The 27,281-nt window shown below is 39.9% G+C and overlaps 1 protein-coding gene across 1 annotated transcript; it reads left to right on the top strand.

The window, feature by feature from the left end:
- The first annotated feature begins 15,364 nt into the window (after positions 1-15,364).
- Positions 15,365-23,177, top strand: STEAP1B (STEAP family member 1B). Its single transcript, XM_055347305.2, has 4 exons — positions 15,365-15,570; positions 20,801-20,915; positions 21,851-22,363; positions 22,966-23,177. The coding sequence occupies exons 2-4, from the start codon at positions 20,832-20,834 to the stop codon at positions 23,143-23,145; spliced, it is 777 nt and encodes a 258-aa protein (XP_055203280.2). The 5' UTR covers positions 15,365-15,570; positions 20,801-20,831; the 3' UTR covers positions 23,146-23,177.
- Positions 23,178-27,281: the final 4,104 nt, after the last annotated feature.

Here is a 27,281-nt window from a genome sequence, read left to right as displayed (position 1 = left end):
AGGATCCTATTCTTTCTCTTCCCACAGTAAGAAGCTAGTGGGGAGATACAGACACCGGGTGAATCCCTCAGCTGACTAGTCAGCTGTAGGATAACTGGGAAAGTGAGAGGATCCTGCATCCTCTTGAGGAAGTGCAGCTTTCTGCTGTCCAGGCTCTGGAGTCCCTGCTAGATTTGCTCACACACAGGACTTGCACTGGGCAGAAGTGTGTGGCACATGCCTTCAAAGCATTCCATTAACTGGAATTTAAAATTCTCTGACGGAAATCAGAATCCTATCTGAAGGCAATATTGCAGCAGTGTGAGATGTGCATGAGGCTCCTGAGGGCCATGGAGCTCTTCCAGGCAATTTGATGAATGGAGTGTTCAGCCGGACAGGGCAGGCACTCAATTTAAAACATGCAGGTGAATGACTGATGGGACCTCTTGCTCAAACATCTCGAATGCATTTTGCCAGGCTCTCCAAGTGTGTACAAGTCTTGGAAAATAACATGAAATTGCCTTGACTGCACTCATAAAATGGCTGGATGTAAATGCCCTTTAAAAATAAAAAAAATGAAGAGCATTTCTAAGGCTTTTGCTTCACAATACGATGAAAATGATTTGAGGTGGGAGCACAATCATGTCAGTGAAGTGTGGCTCAGCCACGCTTTTGGTAGCTAATGCAGTCAGAGACACAGAGGAAGTCAGAAAACCTATTCTAAAATGATGTCTTAATGCAAAAAGAAAAAGCAGTGATGTGTAAATAGATACTGAGTTGTGTATTCTATTATGCAGTTGAAGGAAATTGAGATCAGAACTGCCATTCTAAGAAAGAGTTGACACAGATTCTCCATTTCAGTTTCTCTGAGGTGCTTAATAATCTGAGGTTGAATACAAATACACCTGACTTTCCCATGCCTTGATTTACCTATCTCTGAAGCAGAGAAGACACAGTGTGGCCACTCCATGATACTCTTGTGTGTAGTGTTTACCTTTCTCAGGCATGAGAAGGCTGCAATTACAAGATGGTTCTCAGAGATGTGTGGGGTATTTTTATCATACTTGTTTAAGACAAGAAAAATGTTATCCCTCATTCCAAGAATATGAAATTCAATTTTAAAGCAAGGTCACAAATTTAAAAAAATTATTATGTTCCTTCTATGTGCCAGAATTTGTGCTAGGAGCTCAGAAGGCAGAGAACATTCTCTGTCCTTAAGAAACCTCAAGAAGGAGACAGACATATAAACCAGCAATTACACTAAGTATTGTAGATATAGGTGGCAGTAGTAGTACATGTTTCCAGAGTGTGAACATAAAAATGGGATACCGGATCAATATGATTTGTGTGAGGCCGAAGCTACCAATATGCAAATGAGTCCCAAGTAGATGCCAGAAAATGCTTACCTAACAAAGCTGTTCCCACCTCTCCCAGTGAAAACAGAAGTCAGCCCACAATGTCTCTAAAATTCCCACTATCCAGCATTCTTAAAAGCCCTCCTAAAGTGGGTAGGATAGGAGATGCGAGTTGTACATGGAATTCAATAATTATTAGATGTTAAATATTACTGAGACTGCCATTGCCAGCCAAGATAAAGTCAGCCCTCTATAGTCTGTCTCTCTCACAGATTACAGCTAAAAATGAATACAGAAAGCAACTATTTAAGGACTCTGAAAAGTAAACACCAGAAGATAGTTTGAAAGTCAAAATTTGAAGAAAAACCAGTATTAGGATGAGAATCCTGAGTTATTTTTGCTTTTGTATCTCACTGCTTTGAAATGAAAATGGCCCTAATTATGGAACTGAGCAGTAGGAGCAGACATCAAAACTCAGAGAAATCTCCTTTGTTGAACCAAACAGACACAGAGACCTCTGTAAGCTGAAAAGTGTAGAATACATTCCAAGGCTTTTTTTTTTTTTTTTTCTGTTTTTCCCCTCTTTTTTCCTCCTATCTCTAAGCGAGGAGTGGCCACAGTCTAGAGCTTCTCTGCAGCAGTTGCGGCATGAGCACCTAAAACACTGAGAAAGCAAACAAACAAACCACTGTCTCTCTGGTCAGAGGATCTTCAAAAGAGTTCCCTATCATCCCAAGTGGATGGGGGAAAATTTTTGTTTTCGTTCTCTTTGTCTCTCCAGTTGTGTGGAACTGCATAACAGGGTGGTCATTATGGAAAATCAATATTCTCTAGAGGATTTTAACAGGACTCAGAGTCTGACAACATAATATCAGATTGTCTAAAATACAATCTGAAACTACTTAACATACAAAGAACCAGCAAAATGTGACCAGTAGTCAAGGGAAAAACCACTAACAGGTGCCAACCCACTCCAAAACAGCAAAACACATTCTTTTCAAGTACCTATAGAGGACACATTCTGAACCATTAAATAAACCTTAACAATTTTAAAATAATTGAAATCATACCAAATATGTTGACAATAATATGTATGACCATAAATGGTTAAAGAAAAAAATAAAAAATCAAGGATATCTAGAAAATACCTAAACATTTGGAAGTTAAACAACACGATGTAACTGTGTTAAACAACACAGTTCTAAACAACCCATTGGTCAAGTAAGTTTCAAGGGCAATAATAAAATATTTTAAAATAATTAATAATAAAAATACAATTTATAAAAAACTATGGAAGTGCTTAGAGAGAAGAAAATTATAGCACTAAATGCTCATATTAGAAAAGAAAGTCTCAAATCAATAACTTAAGCTTCCACAGTGAGACATTAGAAAAAAAGAACAAACAGCTGAGCGCGGTGGTTCACCCCTGTAATCCCAGAATGTTGGGAGGCCGAGGCGGGTGGATCACCTGAGGTCAGGAGTTTGAGACCAGCCAGGCCAACATGGTGAAACCCCTTCTCTAATAAAAATACAAAAAATTAGCTGGGTGTGATGGCAGGCGCCTGTAATCCCAGCTACTCGGGAGGCTGAGGCAGAAGAATCTATTGAACCCGGGAGGCGGAGATTGCAGTGAGCCAAGATTGTGCTATTGCACTCCAGCCTAGACACTAAGAATGAAACTCCATAAAACAAACGAACAAACAAACAACAACAAAAAAAAAACAAAGAAAAAAAGAACAAACTAAACCCAAAGCAAGCAGAGAAAATGAATTAACAAAAATAAAAACAGAAGTCAATGAAAATGAAAGCAGAAAAACAGTAGACAAAGCCAATGAAATATCAATAAAATGCATAAATTTCTAGCTATACTAAGCAAGAAGGAGAGAGAGAGAGAAGACAAAAGCTATCAATATCAGGAATGGAAGAGTGGATATCACTATAGAAAAACAAATGACTGTATTACCACAAATTTGTGTTTAAATCAGGGTTAAATCAGGAATTAAATGGACTAATTCCTTGAAACATACAAACTACCAAAGCTTGGTGAAGAAATTAGATAACTTGATTTGTCTCATATCTATTAGAGAAATTGAATTTGTAGTTAAAATACTTCAAAAAAAAAAAAAAAAACTCCACGTCCAGATGGTTTTACTGAGTAATTCTCCCAAACATTTAAGGAAGAAGTAACAAATCTATATAATCTTTTCTCAAAAATAGAAAAAGAAGGAAATACTTCACAACCCATTTTATTAGGCTAGAATTAGACCAGCATTAAAACCAGACCAATATCCCTTATGAACATAGGTGAAATAATTCTGAACAAAATTTTAGTGAATCTATTCCAGCAATATTTACAAAGGATAATGAACCATGACTAAGCAGGATTTGTCTTGGGAATGTAAGGCTGGTTCAACATTTGAAAGTCAATCAATATAATTAACTATATTAATAGGTTAAGAAGGAAAACCATGATTGCTTCAATAGATACAGAAAACACATTTGAAATTTTCAATATCTATTCATGATACAAATTCTCAGCAAACTAATAATAGAAGGAAATTTTTTTTTAAACTGATAAAAGGCATGTAGAAAAAACTGTATAGTTGATTTCACACTTAATGGAAAAAGACTGCATTCCCCTAAAATAGGAAACAAGAGAAAGACTTTTGTTCTTACCACTTTTTTACAACATTGTTCTGGAAGGCCTAGCCAGTGCAATAAGGCCAGAAAAAGAAATAAAAGGCATTATGTAGAAAATTCCAAGGAATCTCTAAGAAAGCTCTAGAGCTCATAATCATAATTGACTAAAAAGATCAATATATAAAAATTAATTTTGGCCAGGCATGGTGGCTCACACCTATAATCCCATCACTTTGAGAGGCTGAGGCAGGCAGATCACTTGATGTCAGGAATTCGAGACCAGTCAGGCTAACATTGTGAAACCCCCATCTCTACTAAAAATAGAAAAAGTTAGCCAGGTGTGCTGGCACACACCTGTAATCCCAGATACTCGGGAGGCTGAGGCACGAAAATCACTTGAACCCAGGAGGCAGAGGTTGCAGTGAGCCAAGATCATGCCACTGCACTCCAGCCTGGGCAACAGAGCAAGACTCCATCTCAAAAAAAAAAAAAAAAAGCAAACAAACCAAATGTATTTCTATATACTACCAATAAATAATTTATATTGAAATTTTATATTATGCCATTTATAATAGTGCCATAAAATAAAATATTAAGAGTAAATGTAATATCAGCAGGATCTATATGTTCTAAACCCTGACTTAAAAAAAAAATCCCAAAGAAAGGCCAAATAAATGGGAAGATATACTGTGTTTATGGGATATTCACAAGATGTCAATTCTCCCCAAATTTATCTATAGGTTCACTGCAATTATAATCAAAATCTCCACAAAATTATTTATATATATTGGCAAGCTGATTCTAAAGTATATAGGGTAAAGCAAAAGAACAAGAATAGCAAAAGAAATTTGAAAAAGAGCAAAGTTGGAAAACTCATACCACTTTATTTCAAGTTAGTGTAATCAAGCGTGATATTGGCAAAAGGATGAACACCTAAGTCAATCAAATAAAATAAAGCCCAGAAATAGACCTATATAAATATGGTCAACTGAATTTCTAAAAACATACAAAAGGTAATTCAGCGGAGTAAGGATAGTCTTTTTAACAAAATTAACTCAAAATGAATCATAGAGCTAAGTATAAAATGTAAAACTATAAACTTTTAAAGGAAAATATAGGAGAAAATTATTACATCCCTAAATTAGGCAAAAATTCTTATATTAATAACACCAAAACAATACTTTCAGGGAAAAAAATTGGTAAATTAGAATTCATTAAAAATTAAGAATTTGCTTTGCAAATGACATTGTCAAAATAATGCAAAGAAAAGCCACAGACTAGGAAAAAACCATCTGTGAATTACATATATGACAAAAGACTTGTATCCAGAATATAAAAAGATCTCAAAAATGCAACAATAAAAACACAAGGAAATTTTTAAAAGAATCAAAATTTTGAACAGACACTTCAACTAAAATACATATGTATGGCAAGTAAGCACATGAAAAGACAGTCAACATCAATAGACATCAGGGAAATACAAACTGAAACCACTACCTGCCAATTAGGAAGGCTAAAGTTTAAACATAATATGACAGTACAATGTATTAGTGAGGATTCAGGCCACTGGAATATTTGAACAACAGTTTGGTAGTTTCTTACAAGAAACTTAAATACACACTTACGATCTGATCCAGCAATCTCATTTTAAGGTACTTATCCAAAAAAAATGAAAACTTATGTTCATATAAAACCATTATGCAAATGTAATATAGCAGCTTTATCCATAATCACCCAAAGCTGGAAACAACTTAAATGTCCTTTAGTGAATGGATACACAATGAATAAGCAAATTCAGCCACAAAAAGGAACAAACTATTGATACATGCAACACGGAAGATTCTCAAATTCATCATGCTAAATTTAAGAAGCTAGGCTCAAAAAGCTACATATGGTAATCCATTTACACGCTACCCTGGAAAAGGCAAAACTACAGGAAAGAAGAACAAATCAGTGGTTGCCAAGAGTTTGGAGTGAGAGAAGTTGCCCCAAATGGGGGGCAGTTAGAAGGAACGCTTTGGGTCATGAAACTTGATTGGGGGCCAGGCGTGGTGGCTCACGCCTGTAATTCCAGCACTTTGGGAGGCTGAGGCAGGCAGATCACGAGGTCAGGAGATCGAGACCATCCTGGCTAACACGGTGAAACCCCGTCTCTACTAAAAATACAAAAAATTAGCCAGGCATGGTGGCGGGCACCTGTAGTCCCAGCTACTCGGGAGGCTGAGGCAGGAGAATGGCGTGAACCCAGGAGGCGGAGCTTGCAGTGAGCCGAGATTGTGCCTCTGCACTCCAGCCTGGGCGACAAATTGAGACTCCGTCTCCAAAAAAAAAAAAACAAAACAAAACTTGATTGGGATCCAAAATCATACAACTATACACTAAAATCAGTGAATATTACCTTATGTAAATTAAAAATTAGGAAATCAAAAGAAAAGCATACATACAAAAAATAGTTTTTTCTAAGCATTTCTCATTTGTAAGGTGTTTTAATTATGTTGTATGTTGTCTCGTTTCACTCCCATAACAAATCTATGAAAGAGGTACTTTTATCCCCATGTTAACGTGAATAAACCCAGGTTTGGAAAAGTCGAGAAACATACTTACTGTCATATAGTTAACAAGTGACCGAGCAGGGATGTGAAGCCAGATTCCTCTGACTCCAAGGTCTGAGTTCTTCCTCCTGCACAGTGGTCAATTGGCTAGATCCACATAAACAGCATGCACAAACTCACCACTCACACATACATACCCACAGACACACACCACACAGGTGGGATACATCTCACAATCACATATATGGAATGAGTGATATGCAAATATAAAACTGCATTATTTTTATATTATTCTCATTTTATATAAATCCTACCACGAGGCATAGTCTGTCTCATTCATTCATTCATTTATCCATCCCTTCATTTATTCCCTCATTTCCTCAGGAAATAGCTTCCTTTGTGGCAGGTGCTATTCCAGACTCTGGAGATACTACAGTAAACAAAACAGAATAAACTCAAAAACTCTAAAATGCAACAATAAAAAACAAGGAAATTTCAAAAAGGATCAAAGTTTTGAACAGACCTTTCAACTGAAATATATATGTAGTTAATACACACAAAAAAACAAGTAAATAACAAGTGGGATATTTGGTAGTGACAAGTGCTATGAAGAAACACTAAAGCAAAGTAAGAAGAGTGAGTAAGAGGAGGAACTGTTTTAGAGACAGTGACCGGGGAGGCCTCTCTGCGAAGGGGAATTGAAGCAGAGAATGGATGGAAGAGAGGCAGGGAGTCTTGGGAAGGTCTGGGAGAAGGTTTTTCCAGGACACAGGAATAACCAGGAGAAGCCCCCGAGGTAGGAGTCGCTTAGCACGTTTGAGGTACAGCCAGTGGGCTGCTCGGCTTGGGTGAGCTTGCAGGGCTGAATGGGAGGAAGCCAGGGAAGCTGTAGAACTTTCCTACTTACGGTGCGAACTTGTAGCTGTTCTTCAATTCTCCAGTATAAGTGTATCTCCCTGGTTAATTGCAAATTATTTACAGGACAATGCTTTCTATTTTTTAAATGAATCTCAGTCTGTACCTGGCACTTCACTGGGCATGGAGCTAATGCCAAATAAAAACGTGATGGTTGATGAGTGCTGTTCATACACATTTCCCAGTGGTTCTACTCCCGGAAGGCAGCTATGTGATCAATAAATAGGATGCTAGGAGAGTGGGAATTTCCAGCAGTGCTTCATACTGTCACCTTTGAGACCTATAGAGAGTTCTGCTGAGGGCAAGATTTTGTGGTATAGGAGGTCATCCTGATGAGGGTTTTTTGTTTTTTTTTTTTTTTAAATGGTGGCTTTTAGCGTAAATTGGCAGGGATTGATCAGGTGTTTCCTCTGGGCTAATGCTCCTTGGGGATCATGGGATATGGTCTGCACACTCATCTGAGAAGGTCCAGTAATGGCAAGGCAGTCACCAGGGGACCCATGTCCTCAGAGGACCTGGCTCCTCAGAGAAACTGCAGGTTCACTGGGGGAGATTATCAGGACTTTAGACCTCAGGATGAAGAGACACACTCCAGGAGGGGCTGTGGATAGTTACTGTGGTGCTCCAGAAAGGTGTCAGGGTAGTGCATGGGGAAAGCCCCCCAGGGTCCTGGCCAGCTTAGAGGCAATGGGGAGGAGCATGCTGGGCAGACTGTGTGGGGTCCATTCATGATCAGCCTAGCTCCTGAGGGGATTTGCGTGGCACAGGTGTGAGGATAAGAGCAAAGATTCCAGTAAGGAACAAAGAGACAGTGAGTCTCTAGGAAGCCTGGACTTTTGATTTAGCCAGACTTGGGTTTGCAGCCTGGCTCCTGCCCAGGGTAGAGTAAGCTTCTGTCACCACCACCGCCATTACAGGGGAATCCTAGCAAATCCATGAGAGCCAGAAGCTAGACACAATGCCTGGTGCTTAGTGCTCACCATATACTTGTCCTTGGATAGCCAATATCAAGTTAAATTTGCCAGAATTGTCACTCTGGGCCAGAAAGAGCTGTGTCCTGGCAATGGTGGCAGGAAGTCACCAGCAGGATCGGGTAGGACCCATGGTCACCACAGTGGCTAGTGCTGTGAGGAGGATGGAGATGCGGGAGAGTTTGCTCCCATAGACGAGCACCATGGTGGGGCCACTGAGACTGAGACCAGCGCAGTGATGGCTGGGCCTGGCAGTGGCCCCTTTGCACAGGCAGAAGAGCCTCCTGGAAGAGGACTCAGTCTGGGCCCACTATGGGGGCTGACTGCTTGTAAGGAACGGAATAGACCACCAGGGGAGAACACTTCCCACATGAGGTAGTGCCAGAGCAAGACGCTGGACCTGACAACAAAGTCTTCAGTGGGGAAGACAGCAGAGACTCCAAGCTCCCTGTGAAGGAAGTGACTCATCCCATCCCTAGCCCAGCTCCTTTCCTAAGGAGGAAAAAGGTGAGAATTCCAAAAAGAAAAATTCTGTCAGTAAATTCTAACATGCGAGGTCTCAAGGAGCCCTACTCGGCCCCCGTCCAACAGCCAGTAACACAAAAAGCTGGCTGCTCAGAGACCACAGCACAGTCTGTTCTTAGGACAGAAGAGCAGATGGGTGGCACACAGGCCATAACCACCAACATGGAGTTGCTGTTCCAGGTGGAGCCAGGGCCTCACTCCTGCACCCCGTGGAGCTGTGACAGCTGGTGGCGGGCATTCTGGTGACAAGTGAGCCATGAGCAGGCTTGCGTGGCACAGAGAGTGGGCTCGTTCTTACATACCCATGAGACACCCTCTGGAGAGTCCCAGAAATACTGGCCTGGAGCTTACAGGTGGAGGAGGTGTGAAGGTCTGCAGGTGCAAATGAGGCCAAGCAGTCAGTGAGATTTAAATTGGTCCTGTTAACCTGACCTCATTTGTATCCTCAGTATGGAGGCGCTTTGGGAAGATAAGGCAAGAATAGTGATGATCAGTAATAGCATCTATTTGTTGAGCACCTATTGCAGGCAGGCACTAGGCTTAGTACTCTAAACATATTTTTTTTACTCTTTATCCCAACCCTGAAATAAGGACATTTGAGACAGGAGGAAACTGAGGCTGAGCATTCATGTAAAGGTTGCGGCAGCATCTGGGAGAGGTGTGGGAAAGCACAGGAACAGGACCCAAATGTTCACAGCAGAAGCAGTCCCCAGCAGGAGCCCTTCTCTGGCATGCTCGCTGCTCCCTCTGGACTCAGCAGGAGTCTCCAGGCTCCAGGAAGGACATGGGGCAAAGCTCTGCTTTTTGACCTGGGCATCTCCTTTTGAGGGAGTGGTGAGTTAGCCAAATGGGGCATGGAAATGACTGTGAAAATGGAATAGCAGCTGAAAGAAGGTCATGATCCAGGAAAGGGAATGAGGAGGGCAAACTGCAAAAGCCTGAGGCACTGCAGGGATGGGAATGTTGAATGGTATAACGGCACATCAGGGTTTCCATGACTTTGATGCAACGGGAAAGCGATTTTCACCTCAGACTCAAACTGGAAGTTTTTCTCCCTACCAAAAGGCAGGATGCCAGAGAAACAGACCTTTTCCCTCCTGGATAAGAGTTTGGTGTTTCTCCAGTGCTCCCTCTGACCTAGCAGGGAGCTAGCAGAGACCATCCCACAGTCACCTCATCCAGCAGAGGATTTTCCACACGTGCCATGGGCTCTGTTCCTCAGCGACTTCAATAACAGAGGTTCAGCATCTGGAGGGTGCCAGGCTAAAGGAAGTCAATCAAGCTTCTTGTTTTGTGTTTCATTTTGCTTTTACCCTAGCGTTTTCCAGAGCCTTTAACATGCTAAAACAAATTGTCACTCACCAGGAATGGAGATGCAGCCGGTCCTGAATTTATCTGAAAAGTGAAAATCTTTATTTGGAAAACGCTTATTAACATCTTAGCGAATTGGTGTTCTGGGGAAGACGATTTAGGAAAATCTGCTCTATTCATGTTATTGCCTGCTTCATGATTGCTTACTGCTTAATTTGATGCAACTTTTTTTTTTGTAACCAAAAGTCAAATAATAACCCAGGTTTACCATTTGCAAAGCTTCTCCCTACTCCCAACACACACACCTTCCTCCTTCCTCTTCTCCCTTTCCCTCTCCCTCTCCTTTTCCTGCCCTTTACTGTACAAGAAGCTTTGAATAAAGAAAGCCTATAAAACAGAAATATAAATTTGGAAGTGATTATTTAATTGGCCTTTGATTTCATGACAGGCAAAAATAAGTTGGCCCTCACATATTTTTTTTTTTTTTTGCAAAAAATGATACTTTAAATACTAAAGGATTTAAAGGATACTTGGTAAATATTTGTTGGCTTAATTCATGAAACATGTGGATGTTATATGAAAATACATTATCTGTATCCCAGAAATAAAAAAAATATATCCTTTTTCTGGCCTAGAGCATAATACTTCGCCCTGGGGCCCCCACTCACCTGGTATTCTATATATATGGTGCCCCCTGCAGCAGCCCTGGGCTCATTACAAGTAACACTGATTCTTAGGTGTTTTATGCCTTTTTACCAATCTCTTTAGAGGAAGCAGATGAACATTTAGAATTTTAACAGGGAATGTTTACCTGAGGGCAGAAGCTAGATGAAAAGATCAGCTGGCACCCAGAACACATATTTTTCCTGACAATCCAGCCAAATGTGAATCCAGGGACTCGGTGTAATTCATCAGAACAAAGCAACACTGCAGGCAGGTTGTGTGGTACCCACTTGCCTTTGTAATACCGCCATGCTCAATTCCAAACACAGTCTATCAACTCATCAGACCCCGACTGGTGAGAAAGCCAAGGCTGGCAGCAGGTTTGGTGCCACCTCTTGGTGCCAGAGCCACCTGCACACAGCATGGAGCAAGGAAATAGCCAGGGTGCCCTGGAGCCAGTTCCTTCCAGAAGTCAGCAGCCCTAGGGCTCCTCTATCCCACTCCCAGCAAGAAGAAGCTGCCATGAATATGAAGGTGGGAAGAGGAAGCTCAGACCAGGGGAAGGCTTGGGCTGTATGTTAATTCTTCTCTGGTCCCCAGGGCCCAACACAGTTGTCTGGTTAATACTGCATTAAATGCAGTTAATTGATTCTAGCCCCAGTTTCACTAAGAAATTCCTGAGTGCTCTCAGAAAGTTACTTCTCTTGGAGCCTGCAGCACAACAAACCACTCAGAACTTGGTGCTATAAAACAACAGCAAGCATTTGTCATTACTATCTTTCACTTCTTTAGGGGTTGATGGGGCTCAGCTAGCCAGTTTTTGGTCCTCATGCAGTGACAATCAGACGATGGCTGGGGCTAGAGTTCTCTTGAAGGCCTTTCCATTCATACTCTCTGGTGCCTGACTTGGGAAGACCTAAATAGCTGGCGGCTGGAACAGCCAGGGCTCCTCAGGCAACTCTGTCTATTACAGTGTGCTCCCTCCATGTGGACTCTCTGTCAGGGTAGCTGGACTTCTTACATGAAGTCACCTGTACCCGGAGACAGGCTGGTGGAAGTCAATAACCCATTGTGATCCAGCTTCACAAGTCAAGCTGTGTCACTTCCACCATATTATATGCACGGAGACAGTCAAAAGTGCTGCCCATGTTCCAGGGCAGGAGATAGGTCTCTCTTCTTGATGGGAAGAATGTTAAAGAATTTACAGACTTGCTTTGAAACAGAGCCTTAATTTCTCCATATCCTCTAAATGAGGATAATAATACCTTCTTTTTTCCCTAAGGTATAACCCCTTCATAACCTTCTATTATAAGTGTTTGATATCCTGATATTTCTTTCTCCATGCCAGAACGTACTTTCAGAAAAAGCTGAAATATTCTTTATAGTAGGATGTAAATAACTGATAAGGCTTAATATGGTACCACTGCCACGAACTTTAGTCTTTTCATAGATCGCAACATATTTAAAGCCAATGGAATATATCACAGCATTTTGAACATCACTGAACAGTACTCAGGCAGAGATCTGTGAGCTTGGAAATGAAGCACCTACTCTTACAACCTACCTGAAAAGATGTTTACTGTTGCCTGTCTTGGTGAAAGAGCAATAAGGGACTTTGAGTTTGGGAGAAAGAATTCAGAAGAATAGTTAAAACCTCCAGTCCCAAGAACAGACCTCCTCTCTACCCCCAACCACTTTTAAACGCAGACACTAGGGACAAACTGACCACATACTTTGAAGATTACAGTAGATCTTGAACTAGTAAAGAGAACGTATCATATGAGGTTAACAGAATCAGAAATTTTGGCCAGTGAAGCCTTATCATGTCTGTCTTAAAACAATCATTTTGACAAAATATTTCTTCTTGAACTTAGGTAATTTTTGCAGTCGTTTAAAATAAAAGTCTGACCATTCTTCTTTCGTAAGAGGCAGACTTGGAAATAGTGTTGATCATTACTTAAATTGCTGTCCCCTCAGGAGTTAGATTTCCAAAGGAAAAAACTTAATATAATTCTTGTCATTCACTTAAAATTTACTGTCTATTTCTGATTGTGATTATCTTTAATAGTATGATATTTTTTATCTCTCACACCATAGTATTTCATTTACTTTTAAAATGGTCGTCTCATCAGGTTCTAAGATCAGGTTGCTTATTTGTCAGGCAAAAATACTCATGGATTCTAAATTATATTTTCTCCACAGCATGTTATTATGAAGTCACCAGTTTAGTGTTTGACCTCAAATGACACTGAGGTCCATTATGTTAATATGCGCTCTCACTATAGTTTAAGTTTATTACAGAATATTTTGAAAGATCCAAATTTATTTGTAACTCGTGGGCGAACTCCCATTTTAAATCCTCTAGTTGTTTAGAGTCACAGCAAAACTAGCAACTTGCCTTTCAACATTTGCAATAGCATAATGTGGCTTTCCGCAAGCCACACTTGCTTTTAAAAGTATGTGCTAAAGAGGCTGACTCAGCATTCTGAGATGCTCTGGCATTTTATTACCCGCCCCCCCGACAAAAATTTTTCTTCTTTATCTCACACCTCAAATTACAGGTTATTTGTATGCAAAAATTGCAGATAGTTCATCTATGATACTAACAGTTGGCAACTCAATAAAAGCTTTTTAGTAACATGTTTTTCTTAATCGAATATTGTGTTGCTTTTATAATATCTACAAACTAATTGATAAATAATCTCACACTTTTAATAATTTTACTTTGGAACATTATTTATTCTCCACATTAAAATATTGGGCAAAAAAAACTTTTATAAGAAGTGCAGAAATAAAATTGCTAAAGTCTAATTATAAAACAAAAATATTTGGGGTTTGATTTTAAATGTTTTAATTAGAAAAGGAAAAGCAGTTTTAAGTGCAGCTTGCTATATAGCCATATTCATATCAATATATATTATTATGTTAACACAATAATAACTCTTTGCCCTTTTCATATGGAAAATAGATTGTGAAAAAGAGAATGACCTTTGTTCTACCAAATGTTAAACAATAAAAGCGTATCCTTTTGTTTGACCATTTAAGACCCATGATCACTTTTAAAACTCAACAATGCTTGGTTAAAAAGTCTTAATTCTTTGTAGTCTGTGCTACACATACAACGATTACACAGATTTCTTTTCTAAAACTTTTAAATTATTTTCTAGTTTCACTAGAAACAACAGGTGTAAGATTCTATTTCCACCACAAGGTGTCAGTCCACGGTGATTTAATCTTCAAAGGGCTTTAAACTAATCCATGGAAAGTCAGTGACTACAGAAAATGCTTTTATTAAAACATGAACAGTCTTCGGTGCCCTAGCAGTGAATAAAAAACAATCATGGAAAATGTGGTTGCGCGTTTATTTTCCTTTGTGTTTTCTACTCAGCTTAGTCCTGAGAATGTTGTATACCAAATCCCCAGAATTTTGCAATTCATGTCTCAGACCCTATCTTGAGGCTGGTTCCAACGGAGAGAAGTAAATCCCCTGCTCAAGTTGTCTTTTTCTAAAACCTTGGAATATTAACAGTTAACTTTACTTTAGGTTTGGAATACTTCATTGAGCTAGGATATGGGAAGCTGCACTTCAAAGCTGAGGCAAGGAAGGGAGGGACGGAGTAAACATGGGGTTTAAGGGTTTTTTTTTTCGGCTGGGGAGCAGGGTTTGTGCAATTAAAGGTACACAATTTGAACAATTCAGGGAGCAAGTCACTCTCAGAAATTCAGCCTCGGATTCCTCAAACTGTCAATCACAGCCACTTCAGGACCGGCTGTTAGGTTTTAAATAAGGTGGCTGGGGGCGGTGGCTCACGCCTGTAATCTCAGCACTTTGGGAGGCCGAGGCGGGTGGATCACGAGGTCAGGAGTTCAGGACCAGCCTGGCCAAGATGGTGAAACCCCCGTCTCTACTAAAAATACAAAAATTAGCCGGGCACAGTGGCAGGCGCCTGTAATCCCAGCTACAGGAGGCTGAGGCAGGAGAATCTCTTGAACCCGGGGACGGAGGTTGCAGTTAGCCAAGATCACGCCACCGCACTCCAGCCTGGGCAACAGACTGAGACTCCGTCTCAAAAAAAATAAAATAAAAATAAAAATAAAAATAAAAATAAGCTAACGTGTGGGAGGGTTTGTAAGCTCTAAACGGTCTATCTCAAAGTGTGATCTGGGAATGCTTCCATATCTCATGGGAACTTGTTAGAAATGAGAATCTCAGACCCCATCCCAGACATACTGAACCGGAAACTGTGGGTGGACGGCCCAACAATCGGTGTTTTAAAAAGCCCGCGGGTAATCTTAGACACGCTAAAGTCTGAGAACCACTGCTCTAGAGAAATGCACAAACGTTCCTTAGTGGAGATTAAACAAAAGGCGAGGGGTTGGAGGGCGCGAAACGGACCTCATGGGCAGGGCAGACGGCATTTGAGAAGAAACTGGGAGAGGCCGGGGTGCGACTTGGGTAGTCTTAGCCTCCAAGGACGTTCCCGAACCCTGCGGACGCGGGGCGCCAGCAGGTGGCGCTGGACGCGCAACTGACAAGGAGGCGGGGCCTGCAGCAGGCTTGGAGGCTTCGCGCTCTGGAGGCTCAGGCGCCGCGTGGGGCCGGCACCTCCGGGCAGCAGCGGCAGCCGAGACTCACGGTCAAGCTACGGCGAGGAGTGGGTGAGTCCCTTGAATCGTTCTCACTGGCCGTTTGCTCCTCGAGTCCGCCTGCGTGTCCCTGCAAGGCTGGGCGCCCGCTCCCAGTCTTGGGAGGGGTGTAGCGGGTCGCAAGCCTTCTCGTGACCCGGACGGCGGCCCTCCTGGGCGAGCGCTGCTCAATTCTTCGCTTATGCGCGGCTCTGGGGCGCCCTGCCTTCCAGCCCAGCTGGGTTGTGGCCGGGCCGGGGGTTGGGGGGAGCCAGGGACTCACAGGAAGCCTTTTCGCTAGGGGCTTAAGGTTGTGGTAGATTATTAAGTTTGTGCTCAGGTTGGATTTTGATGGCAAGTTTTTTAACGTGGCAAAGTCGCCAGAGTTTGCTGTGCATTGACGAATGACTGGTGCACAGTACTTAAAATCGTGCTACTTCTCGTCTTCGGGTTTCCTGGTAGCAGAGGTTTTCATTTTTAGTCCTTAGAACACTGGCCCTACTCTTTCAGGATCTGGGTGGGGTTCAGGTTCCCTCCAAAATAGTCAGTCAAGGCTTTAAATATGTAATTCTGGTGAAATCCACTGGAAGGAGTTTGTAGACATAAATTTTTTGTATACTTCCAAATTTCTTACTTTGTTACTTTTGTAAAATACATTTCCCTCCACATCCTGACGTGTAATAAAAGGTTATTCATTTAACATGAATGTTAAGCACAGAGGGAAAGCAATGCTTAAAAAGAAAAACAGCACAGTGAAAAAAAAACCAAAAAAACTCGACTTCACTTAGTTAAATGTAAAACAGGTGTGCACTTGAAAGTATGAAAGGTTGGAAATGCAGTGCAACCCACAGTGTATTCCAGGCATTGGGTTTCTTCATATTCTCAACTGCGGGACATAAACATGAGTCAGTTGGGCTGTGCCAACGTTTAGGAACACCAGGGCAGCCATCCTGGTACAGCAAAACAGGAGTCGCATTAGAAATGTGCTCCACTTTTTTAAAAGGGGGTGAAAGAGAACTTTGGGTCAAATTCTGGAGTTCCTAACATTTTAACACTAGGTTGTTTTCTGTTATTTTTCTTTTTATGAAAAGATTTTACTGTAGAACTTAAATTACATTTTGGTTAATGTCTGATGGAAACCAACAAATTTATTTGACTCATAGTTTATTTTCCTGGCTTATGGGCATAGAGTTGTGTGTGGGCCACACAGTCAACAAGCTTCCTCACTGTCATGGGCTTTTCCTTGGCTTTACTCTTGAGTGTGGTCTCCTTACGATGCAGACAAATGGCTGGGTAACTCTCCAGGGCCACTCTGGTTTTCCACCCAGACTCCGTTTGTAGTGGCCATCAGTCAGCAAACACTGCCAACCTGCTAGCTACCCCAGGACTGGGTCTAGAAGACAGCGCTGAGCCTTTTCCTCTACTTCCCTTCCCATGCCACCATCTGCCTATAAAACTTTATCCTCCTCTAGGATACATCGCTCTACCATGCAGTTGAAATGCCTGCCTTCTCTCCTAGACCTCAAGGTTTTTCAGAGCAGAGGCTTTATCTCATTTAACTTTGCATTCCTCCTGCCTTACCTTGTTGTTCACAATATAGTTAATGAATTCATACTGAATAAATGTAGGTGGATTTGTTAGCATCCTTAGCATCCTGCAACTCTCAAAGTTAGAAGATCTTCTAAACATAGTGAATTATTTCTTACATTTGATTATAGTAGGTGACACTTCCATTCCTAGCACCTCCCTCCCCCACCCCACAAACTATTATGTTGGTGATATGGTTTGGAGCTGTGTCTCCCCCTCAGATCTCATGTTGAAATGTAACCCCCAGTGCGGGAGCTGGGGTCTGGTGGGAGGTAATTGGACCATGGGAGCAGTTTCTCATGGTTTAACACCATCCCCCCTTGGTGCTGTTGTCACGTTAGTGCAGGGGTCCCCAACCCCCTGGCCGCAGACTGGTATCAGTCAGTGTCCTGTTAGGAACTGGGCTGCACAGCAGGAGGGGAGTGGCAGGCCAGCGAGCATTACTGCCTGAGCTCCACCTCCTGTCAGATGAACGGTGGCATTAGATTCTCCTAAGTGCATGAATCCTACTGCAAACTGCACATGCAAGGGATCTAGGTTGTGTGCTCCTTATGAGAATCTAACTATTGCCTGATGATCTGAGGTGGAACAGTTTCACCTCAAAACCCTATCCCCCCTTTCCCTACTTGGAAAAATTGTCTTCCACGAAACCAGTCCCTGGTGCCAAAAAGGTTGGGGACCACTGCAATAATGTGAGACGCCTGCTCCCACTTCACCTTCCACCATGACTATAAGCCCTCTGAGGCCTCTCCAGAAGCAGATGTTGCCTTGCTTCCTTTACAGCCTATGGAACCATGAGCCAATTAAATCTCCTTTCTTTATAATAATTACCCAGTCTCGGGTATTTCTTTATAGCAGTGCGAGAACAGCCTAATACAGTTGGTTAAGTCACCAAATGACTTGGAATAATGCTCTTAAGGAGATAGAGTGTCATTTCCTCCAGAGCAGGCATGAGTGTCATTTCTATTTTTCCTCTTTAATGTTGGTCACAGAGTTGGGTTCATAAATACTTGATGATTGGCATATGCTTTACTCAGAATTCTTTTACATGCCAGTGGTGAACACCCAAATCACACTAACTTAAACCGAAAAAAAAGGGAATGTGTTCACTGTCTAATTGAAAAATTCAGGATCTAGTCTCAGGGACTCTAAATACTGAAATATGCCACCAGGACTCTTCTGTATCTTTCTCTGCTTCTTGTTCTGCTTCCGTGTTGGCTTTCTTCTTTTCTAATGAAAACATCTTCCTTCTTAGAGCATGGAGAAAAAAGCATGGCAGGCTTATACTGTGCTATCTTAACAAAATGTTAAAGACATCTCATCTCTCTCTTCCACTTCCATATATAAATATCAGAGAATGACCATGGTTTAAGTAGGGTTCTGTGCCATCACTAAGCCAATCAATGGGAGAACAGGAAACTGATTGCCCAGGCCTGAGTCATATACCCACTTCTGTGACCAGGGAATGAGCGTTACTATTTTGCACAATCTCCCAAAATCACATTGGAGGGAGGAAGGGCATTTCTCCAAATGGAGGAAATGTTTTAAATCAGAAAAGAATGTGGACAAACTAAAACAACAGATATCTTCATCGTGAATGTTCTGTAATTTTGAAATAGATAATATCTGGAAAATATTCCAAGAGTACCTCAACAAAGTAAATGTTGGTGTATGTAAAAGCAACTAGTTATTCTTTGTTATGGTTAAACCTTTAAAACTTAGAGAACGTTTTAAGAACAGTCATGTCTCTTCATGACAGGATACATTCTGAGAAATTCATTGTAAGGCGGGATTTCATTGTTGAGGAAACATCATAGAGTGTACTTACACAAACTTAGATGGTACAGCCTCCTACATACTTAGGCTAGATGGTATAGTCTATTGCTCCTAGGCTGCTAATCTGTATAGCATGTTATGGTGCTGAATACTGTGGGCAGTTGAAACACAATAGTAAGTATTTGTGTATCTGAACATAGAAAAAGTATAGTAAACATACATATATCGTATAAAAGATAAAAAATTGTATATTTGTACAGGATGCTTACTATGAATGGAACTTGCAGAACTGGAAGTTGTTCTGGGTGAGTCAGTGAGTGAGTAGTGAGTGAATGTAAAGGCCTGGGACATTACTGTACACTACTATAGACTTTATAAACGCTGTACACTAAGGCTACCCTACATTTATTGAAAACTTTTTTCTTTAATAATAAATTAACTTTAGCTTACTGTAACTTTTTTACTTTATTAACTTATTGTTTTTACTCTTTTGTAATAACACTTAGCTTAAAACATCGTCACATTGTACAGCCATACAAAATATTTTCTTTGTTTATATGCTTACTCCTTAAGCTTTTTTTCTATTTCTAATTTTTTTTTTCTTTTTAGACTTTTTTGTTGAAACTAAGACACAAACACACACATTAGCCTAGGCCTACCCAGGGTCAGGATCATCAATATCACTGTCTTCCACCTCTGTATCTTGTCCCACTGGAAGGTCTTCAAGGGCAGTAACAGGCATGGAGCTGCCATCTTCTGTGATAACAATGCCTTCTTCTGGAAGACCTCCTGAAGGACCTGCCTTTGGCTGTTTACAGTTAGCTCTTTTTTTGTAAGTAGAAGGAGTACACTTCACAATAATAATAAAAAGTATAGTATTGTAAATATTAGGCAATAGGAATTTTTTTGCTCCATTATACTCTTATGGGACCACTGTTACATATGCAGTCAGTCATTGACCAAAATGTTATGTGACGCATCACTGTATTTTAAACTATTCCTGGAAACAGCTTTCCACCTAAAAAAGTACTACACGTGGTCTAAAATTCAGAAACACTTGGGATATTTTCTGTCAATCAAATTGTTGTATATCTAATCTGTTTTTCTCATTGAATTTCATAAAGTGTAAATTGAAGATGTGTTCCTCTGGAAATAAATTCAGAACTAATAAAAACAATGAATAGTACTGTGACATATGTTTTCTTTCCTTAAAAAATGTTACACCAATCCTGGATGAGGATCTGTGAGTTTGCTAAGGAAAAGATTCTTTTATCAAGTGAGAAATTTGAAAAGTTGTTTTCCACAGGGTTGACCAGAAGACTGGGCACATCATTAATTCGGCACAACTCGCCATTCCCACTGGAAACATACTAGCAATTCACATCTTCCAAACAAGGACCAACCTCTTACTCCAAAAGAAAAATGGTACTCTGAAAATACCGTTTCAGACTCCAGTGTCAACCCCAAAATTCTGTTAAACATAAATCTTATATCAGCTACCTCCAGCCTCCATTGATGACATTATTACTCTCAATATAATGCATTCCTAATGATATTTGCCATTGAAAGGAGTTGGCTTTCCTCCAGATGGAAACCTGAAATTAAATCTTCCTAAAGTAAAAGGCAACATCTGATCCTTTGTAATCCATACAGGCACCTGGGTTATTCATTGAACAAATAAGTGGATAAAGAAGAGCAGTTACTGTTGATAAGAGGGCATTGGTTTGAAACTTACAGATTATGATATGAAGTTAAATGTATAAATCAGTCACTATTTCAATTTTTATTGTACTTTATCTGCCATTCTAGTCTTTAAGCAAGTAAATTTTTTATATTGTTACATCAAACATTCACATCATAAGTAGAATACACATGAAAGTAATTATTTTTATTTTTACAGGTGGCTGAAGCCATACTATTTTATAGAATTAATGGAAAGCAGAAAAGACATCACAAACCAAGAAGAAATTTGGAAAATGAAGCCTAGGAGAAATTTAGAAGACAACGATTATTTGGTAAAATATTAATAATGACAATAATAAATAATAATTTACATCTTTATACATAATTCAGATGACATTCTGTATCTCCTAGTGTTATGAAAGTGATTTTTCACCCTAGTCTGCTGATATCTGGACTTGGATTACTGTCACTGATACTGTGAAGGACAGAGTAGCATATGTGAGAGAAATAGTACCTTCAATGATTGTCAGGGACTTAGCTGAATAACCTTGAATACGTTACTGAAAATCTGGGGTCTTAGTTTGTTTATACCATGAAAGCCTTGGACCAGATCATCCCCAAGGCCCTTCCAATTCTTTCTAACAGTCTATAGTTCTAAGTTAAAAAAAAAAAAAGTCATCAATGCCCATATAACAGTAATTTTGTAAGCAAGCATTTTTGTCATAGACACAGTGGCAGCTTACCAAGAGATCATCTAGTAAATTGACGATTCACTGTATAACCAAATAAATCTACTTTTGGATAAGAATCACTTTTTCCACTTTTGGTCAAACACAGGATTAAGTGTTTCTTACTACATTTTTTGACTGAAAAAGTGGCAGAAATTTTGGTTCCAAACTTCCAAATTATCTCAATGGAAGTTTTAGCAGAAATTATTTATTTAATCTTAATAATTTTAATAGGGAAAAGTAATTAATAAATTACAAGCATATACTTTATAAGAGTAACAATGTGCATAAAATGAAATAATTTCATTTTTCAAGTTAACTGTCTTACCTGTCTGAAGCATGTATTTCTTTTGTCCTAAAGACAAAAGTCTTTCAGTGCCACATAGACTATACTATCTTCAACTAACCAGTATTCAAAAGCAAGATTCTGAATGCCCTTATTCAATGAGAAGCACAATGATTGAGCAATAAGTAATTAGTTCAAGAGATATCCCATTGTTTTGTTCAATTTTAAGATGTTAATTTTCTTTCCTTTGTAGCGTAAGGACACGGGAGAGACCAGCATGGTAAAAAGACCTGTGCTTTTGCATTTGCACCAAACAGCCCATGCTGATGAATTTGACTGCCCTTCAGAACTTCAGCACACACAGGAACTCTTTCCACAGTGGCACTTGCCAATTAAAATAGCTGCTATTATGGCATCTCTGACTTTTCTTTACACTCTTCTGAGGGAAGTAATTCACCCTTTTGCAACTTCCCATCAACAATATTTTTATAAAATTCCAATCCTGGTCATCAACAAAGTCTTGCCAATGGTTTCCATCACTCTCTTGGCATTGGTTTACCTGCCAGGTGTGATAGCAGCAATTGTCCAACTTCATAATGGAACCAAGTATAAGAAGTTTCCACATTGGTTGGATAAGTGGATGTTAACAAGAAAGCAGTTTGGGCTTCTCAGTTTCTTTTTTGCTGTACTGCATGCAATTTATACTCTGTCTTACCCAATGAGGCGATCCTACAGATACAAGTTGCTAAACTGGGCATATCAACAGGTAAGATGACAATGTTGACACTGTTACTAATAAAAAGTCTAAGTCACCTAACAAATTAATCATTTCTCATTGTAATATCAATACCCCAACCCTGTTGAAACTCTGTGTTGAAAAAGTCATCTTTTTTAAAATTTTTGTTATAATTACACTAGGGCTTGGTTGTCAGTCGGTTTTATATTGAGAAATGTTTTTTAAGCTGAAAATAAGGTACAACTTTAGCAACATAAGAAACATTTTGTTCATGGACAAGGCCATATTTCAAACTTCTACCACCCTCACAAGATTACTTTTTAATATTGTTGTTCTTCTCCTTGTTTACCACATATGCATGCACATTACAGTTCTATCCAAGTAAACCATCAAATAATTATTAGAAAATTAATAGATTATGGAAATGTTGCATTCAAGAAAAAAAGTGATAGCTCCTGTGTCATTTGTCTTAGAGGAATGCAAAAAAAAAAAAAAAAAAGAAAAAGTCATAAATTTGTGGAGACCTGTTATCAGGGCTTCATAGTAGACACAGGGAAGAGTGTAGAAGGAGATTCACATTCAGGAAATAACTGTTGTTTGCATTTCTTCTTTCTTTATTTACCTTCTGGTAGGTCCAACAAAATAAAGAAGATGCCTGGATTGAGCATGATGTTTGGAGAATGGAGATTTATGTGTCTCTGGGAATTGTGGGACTGGCAATACTGGCTCTGTTGGCTGTGACATCTATTCCATCTGTGAGTGACTCTTTGACATGGAGAGAATTTCACTATATTCAGGTAAATAATATATAAAATAACCCTAAGAGGTAAATCTTCTTTTTGTGTTTATAATATAGAATATGTTGACTTTACCCCATAAAAAATAACAAATGTTTTTCAACAGCAAAGATCTTGTACTTGTTCCGGTTAATAATGTGCTCTCCTGTTGTTTTCCCTATTGCTTCTAATTAGGACAAGTGTTTCCTAGACATAAATAAAAGGCATTAAAATATTCTTTTTTTTTTTTTGAGATGAAGTCTCGCTCTGTTGCCCATGCTGGAGTACAGTGGCACGATCTCAGCTCACTGCAACCTGCGCCTCCTGGGTTCAGGCGATTCTCCTGCCTCAGCCTTCTGAGTAGCTGGGATTACAGGCACCCATCACCATGTCCAGCTAATTTTTGTATTTTTAGTAGAGACAGGGTTTCACCACGTTAGCCAGGATGGTCTCGATCTCCTGACTTGTGATCTGCCCGCCTCGGCCTCCCAAAGTGCTGGGATTACAGACGTGAGCCACCGTGCCCGGCCTACCTATGGCTTTTGAGGGCAAATGGTGTTATGTCCACCTGAATCACTGAATCAGAAAAGAGGGGATGCTGAACAGAAATACTACATATATCCTCTATTCTACTTCACACTTCAGCTGCTTTCTTGGTCTTCTAAACATCCTCATATTACTGTGTTTATCTTCCTTTACAAACAGAACATAGCTGGCAAATTAACTTCAGTAAAACTCAACTTGGATCATATGTTTTCTTTTCTCAAAATCTTCCCTAAATGGGTCCTCACACTTAAAAGGTAAGTCCTTAGTCCTTACCTGGCATTCACACTTTTCTATAATCTCAACCCAGATTCTTCTGGTCTAATCAACAATTTTATACCTCCCCAAAAAAGTCAATTTACTCACTTTCTTCCTAAAATGACTTTGACTCCATGGCCTTGTTCACATTGTTCACATTCTTTATTCACCAAGAATACCTTTTTTCTCTCATCTTTCCTGTTCAAAGTCTACCCATTCTTCAAATGCAAGTCAGAGTTTACTTCCATATAGATTTCTATAGTCATCCCAGCCTGAAGGAACTCCTTTCTTTCCCTTTCGCTCTCATGATATTTTTGTTGTATCATTCTTAAATGATGATGAACTGCTTTATTCTATTATGAATTCATATTTCAATAAGTAACACATATTATCTAGCCATCCATACTGCAAACTTCTTAAAGGCAAGGACAATGGCTTATATTTCTTTTCATCCTGTGAGAGACATAGCTTGCATTTAATAAACATTTATTATATATCTGGATAATTATAGATATGACTATAGATATTAGTGTCACTATACTATGGCACTCAGTTTTAAAAAGAAACCTTCAACACACTAGCTTCAACCAAAGTCCACACCAGACAAGAGCTGTTCAGTAATTAGAAAGATACTCCAATTCTAAAACGATGTGCACTTATTACTACATATCTGCAGAAAATGAGTTGCTACTTTTCAAAATGAACGGAATTGCTGAAGCAATAATCTAGATTATTTTAGCCAACAGTTATATACTCCTACTTCAAGATAGCTATCTACAATAGTTAGATATATCACGTACTGCTATTTTGCTCTTAAAGGAGTTTGTTTGAACTGAAGCATAGTCAGCACAAATTACTTCCAGGAAACCATTTCTGAGAGAATTTGGCTCTTTACATCTTTGGCCAGAATTCCTTGAGTTTTGGCTTCCAGTCTGTATTTTGCTTTCCTGGTAGAAATGTGTACTCCTAGTATCTTGCTGGCAAGGATGCCTCTGCCAAAAGGAAATACACACTACTTTCTTCATGAAAGGACGGGAACACTCTCAGGTAGACTATTGGCATGTAGTCTAAGTGAAATGAGCCCACCCATCATTACAACCTTACCAAATATGTAAGACACTTCCAAGTATTGTGGATAAACACTCCTAGGTGTTGTGCATATACAAAATCATCCAGAAGTTACCCTAGAAAGGACGGTAATGCAAAATAGTGTGCATGTTCCAAGAGAATAATAATAAGTGTCATAAATAATTACAGAAGGTAGAGTTTTTTTGAGTTTGGAAAGCTCAGGAAAGGTTTCAAAAGGAAACGGATCTAACCAATGGATCATTTAGTAAACATGGACCATTTAGTAGAGTCCCACAAGAGACAGGACTAAAAATGACATATTCTAGGCCAATAGGATAGAAAAAGAGGGCTTACATAGAGGCATAATAAGTAAAATAAGGTAGGCAATTTGGAAATACACTAGAGAAAAGCTTTAAGATTCTGTATTTTATACTATAGACAATGGAGATTTTTGAGTTTTCAAGCACCAGCAAAATAGTGTTTTAATACCAAATTGAGAAGTAATTGTCAGTTTTTTAAAAAGAAAGTTTTCTAAAAATAAAATAAAATCACTAAAATAATTTTGAAGAAAAAGATAAATCGAAAAAGATCTTTTGGATTGTTTTCAAAAAGATAGAAAACATTCTTTTGGAATAGAAATTACGCATAGCTTGGAATGGAATTAATAAAGCTCAAAGTCAGATCATGAGTAGGAAGTATAGAATTCAAGCACTTTAGAGGCTGGACCATGAAAGGTAACATTATAACTAAAATAATTCAGCACTTTTATTCACATTTAGTGCTTTTTTCCTGATTATAAAATAACCCAGATATACGGATAGGAAGAATCAATATCATGAAAATGGCCATACTGCCCAAGGTAATTTATAGATTCAATGACATCCCCATCAAGCTACCAATGACTTTCTTCACAGAATTAGGAAAAACTACTTTAAACTTCATATGGAACCAAAAAAGAGCCCGCATTGCCTTTTGAGGGCTGTGAGGGAGAGCCTGTTCCAGGTCTGTCTCCTGGCTTCTAGTGATTGCTGACAATTTTCAGCATTCCTAGATGCAGCCCCAGTCTCTGCCTTCACGGTCACATGCTGTTCACCTGTGTGCCTGTCCGTCTCTGTGTCCAAAATTCTCCTTTTTATAAGGAAACCAGTCCTGTGGGCTTGGGGCACACCCTGATGACTTCAGGTGAACTTGATCATCTGCAAAGACCCTATCTCCCAGTAAGGTCACAGTCACAGGTACTTGGGCTTATGACTTCAACATCTTTTTGGAGGACAGAATTCAACCCATAATGGTGCCCAATTATCAGACATATCAACTATGTTTCTTGAGGGTCTTATACCTTTTTCTATTGCTAAGGAGAGTCCATTTAATATAGTACTGTTTAAGTATGGTGCTTTGACCATATTATGTTCTCTGAAAACTCATGGTCCATGAATGTTATAACTACTAGTTACGTTATTAGCTAGGACAGTGTCTTCCTTACTTGTACCAGGTAAATGAGGAATCCCAAAACAATCAATAGGAGGACAGACCCTAGGTCTTATGTTCTTTTGTGAAATCACGTGCAGGCGATGCTGCCTCTATGGCGAGAACTCGGGTTTCTGGTTTCTCCCTGCCTGGTTTGAATCTATTCTGAACAGCAGGTGTCGCTGTTGCCTGCTCTGTGACTCTTCATTCCCAGTAAAAAGCCTTGGGTAGAAGAGAACTTATCCAAGGGTACTGCATCCAGTCTTTGCAACTCCTAGTCGTTTTTATGGCTTCTTCGACAATTTGATCTACGTGGGGACTTGTCCGTGGCAAGATGTAAGACCTTCCTGGCTTATTTCTAAGAGCCTTCTCAGCCTCCACCTTCATGTGCACTGGCTCAAAGGCTAGAAAACTGAGGGCTGCATGACTGGGGTGTAAGGGACAAGGTCTGTGCAGTTCAGGTCTGCAATTGCATATGTCCCCTGACTGCTTCTGCCTGCTGGGTGCCAGTCAGCAGTGGTTTCCTCTCAAGGGGCTGTTGGAATTATCATCTGTAGTGATGTGGCTCCTATGAAAACATGGCAGAACCTACCAAGAACTTTTGTTTCCATCTTCCCTTTTGTTAGGGCTGAGGTGTTTGTTTTAAATTCCCCACTGGGTCTGCATTTCAAAGTTGACTTTTTCACTTTGAAAGAAGGCCACAGTGCAACACAGCATGGGTGAGGATGAGGGTGGGGTCCACTTATTCAAGCCCTCCCGATTCCCACTGTCCCTGGGCACTCAGCCTCGAGGGTGACTAGGTAGGGCAAGGGCACTCGCCTTCTTCTGGCTCATAG

The sequence above is a fragment of the Gorilla gorilla genome, chromosome 6, assembly GCF_029281585.2.
Source record: "Gorilla gorilla gorilla isolate KB3781 chromosome 6, NHGRI_mGorGor1-v2.1_pri, whole genome shotgun sequence".
NCBI classification, from domain to species: Eukaryota; Metazoa; Chordata; class Mammalia; order Primates; family Hominidae; genus Gorilla; species Gorilla gorilla.
Note: the sequence above shows the minus strand (reverse complement) of the source record. Positions and strands in the feature narration are given on the sequence as shown.

Coding starts and splice junctions, on each gene's coding strand:
- STEAP1B (XM_055347305.2), top strand. CDS start 20,832: ATGGAAAGCAGAAAAGACATCACAAACCAAGAAGAAATTTGGAAAATG. Junction 20,916..21,850: donor TAGAAGACAACGATTATTTG/GTAAAATATTAA, acceptor TTTCCTTTGTAG/CGTAAGGACACGGGAGAGAC. Junction 22,364..22,965: donor TAAACTGGGCATATCAACAG/GTAAGATGACAA, acceptor ACCTTCTGGTAG/GTCCAACAAAATAAAGAAGA.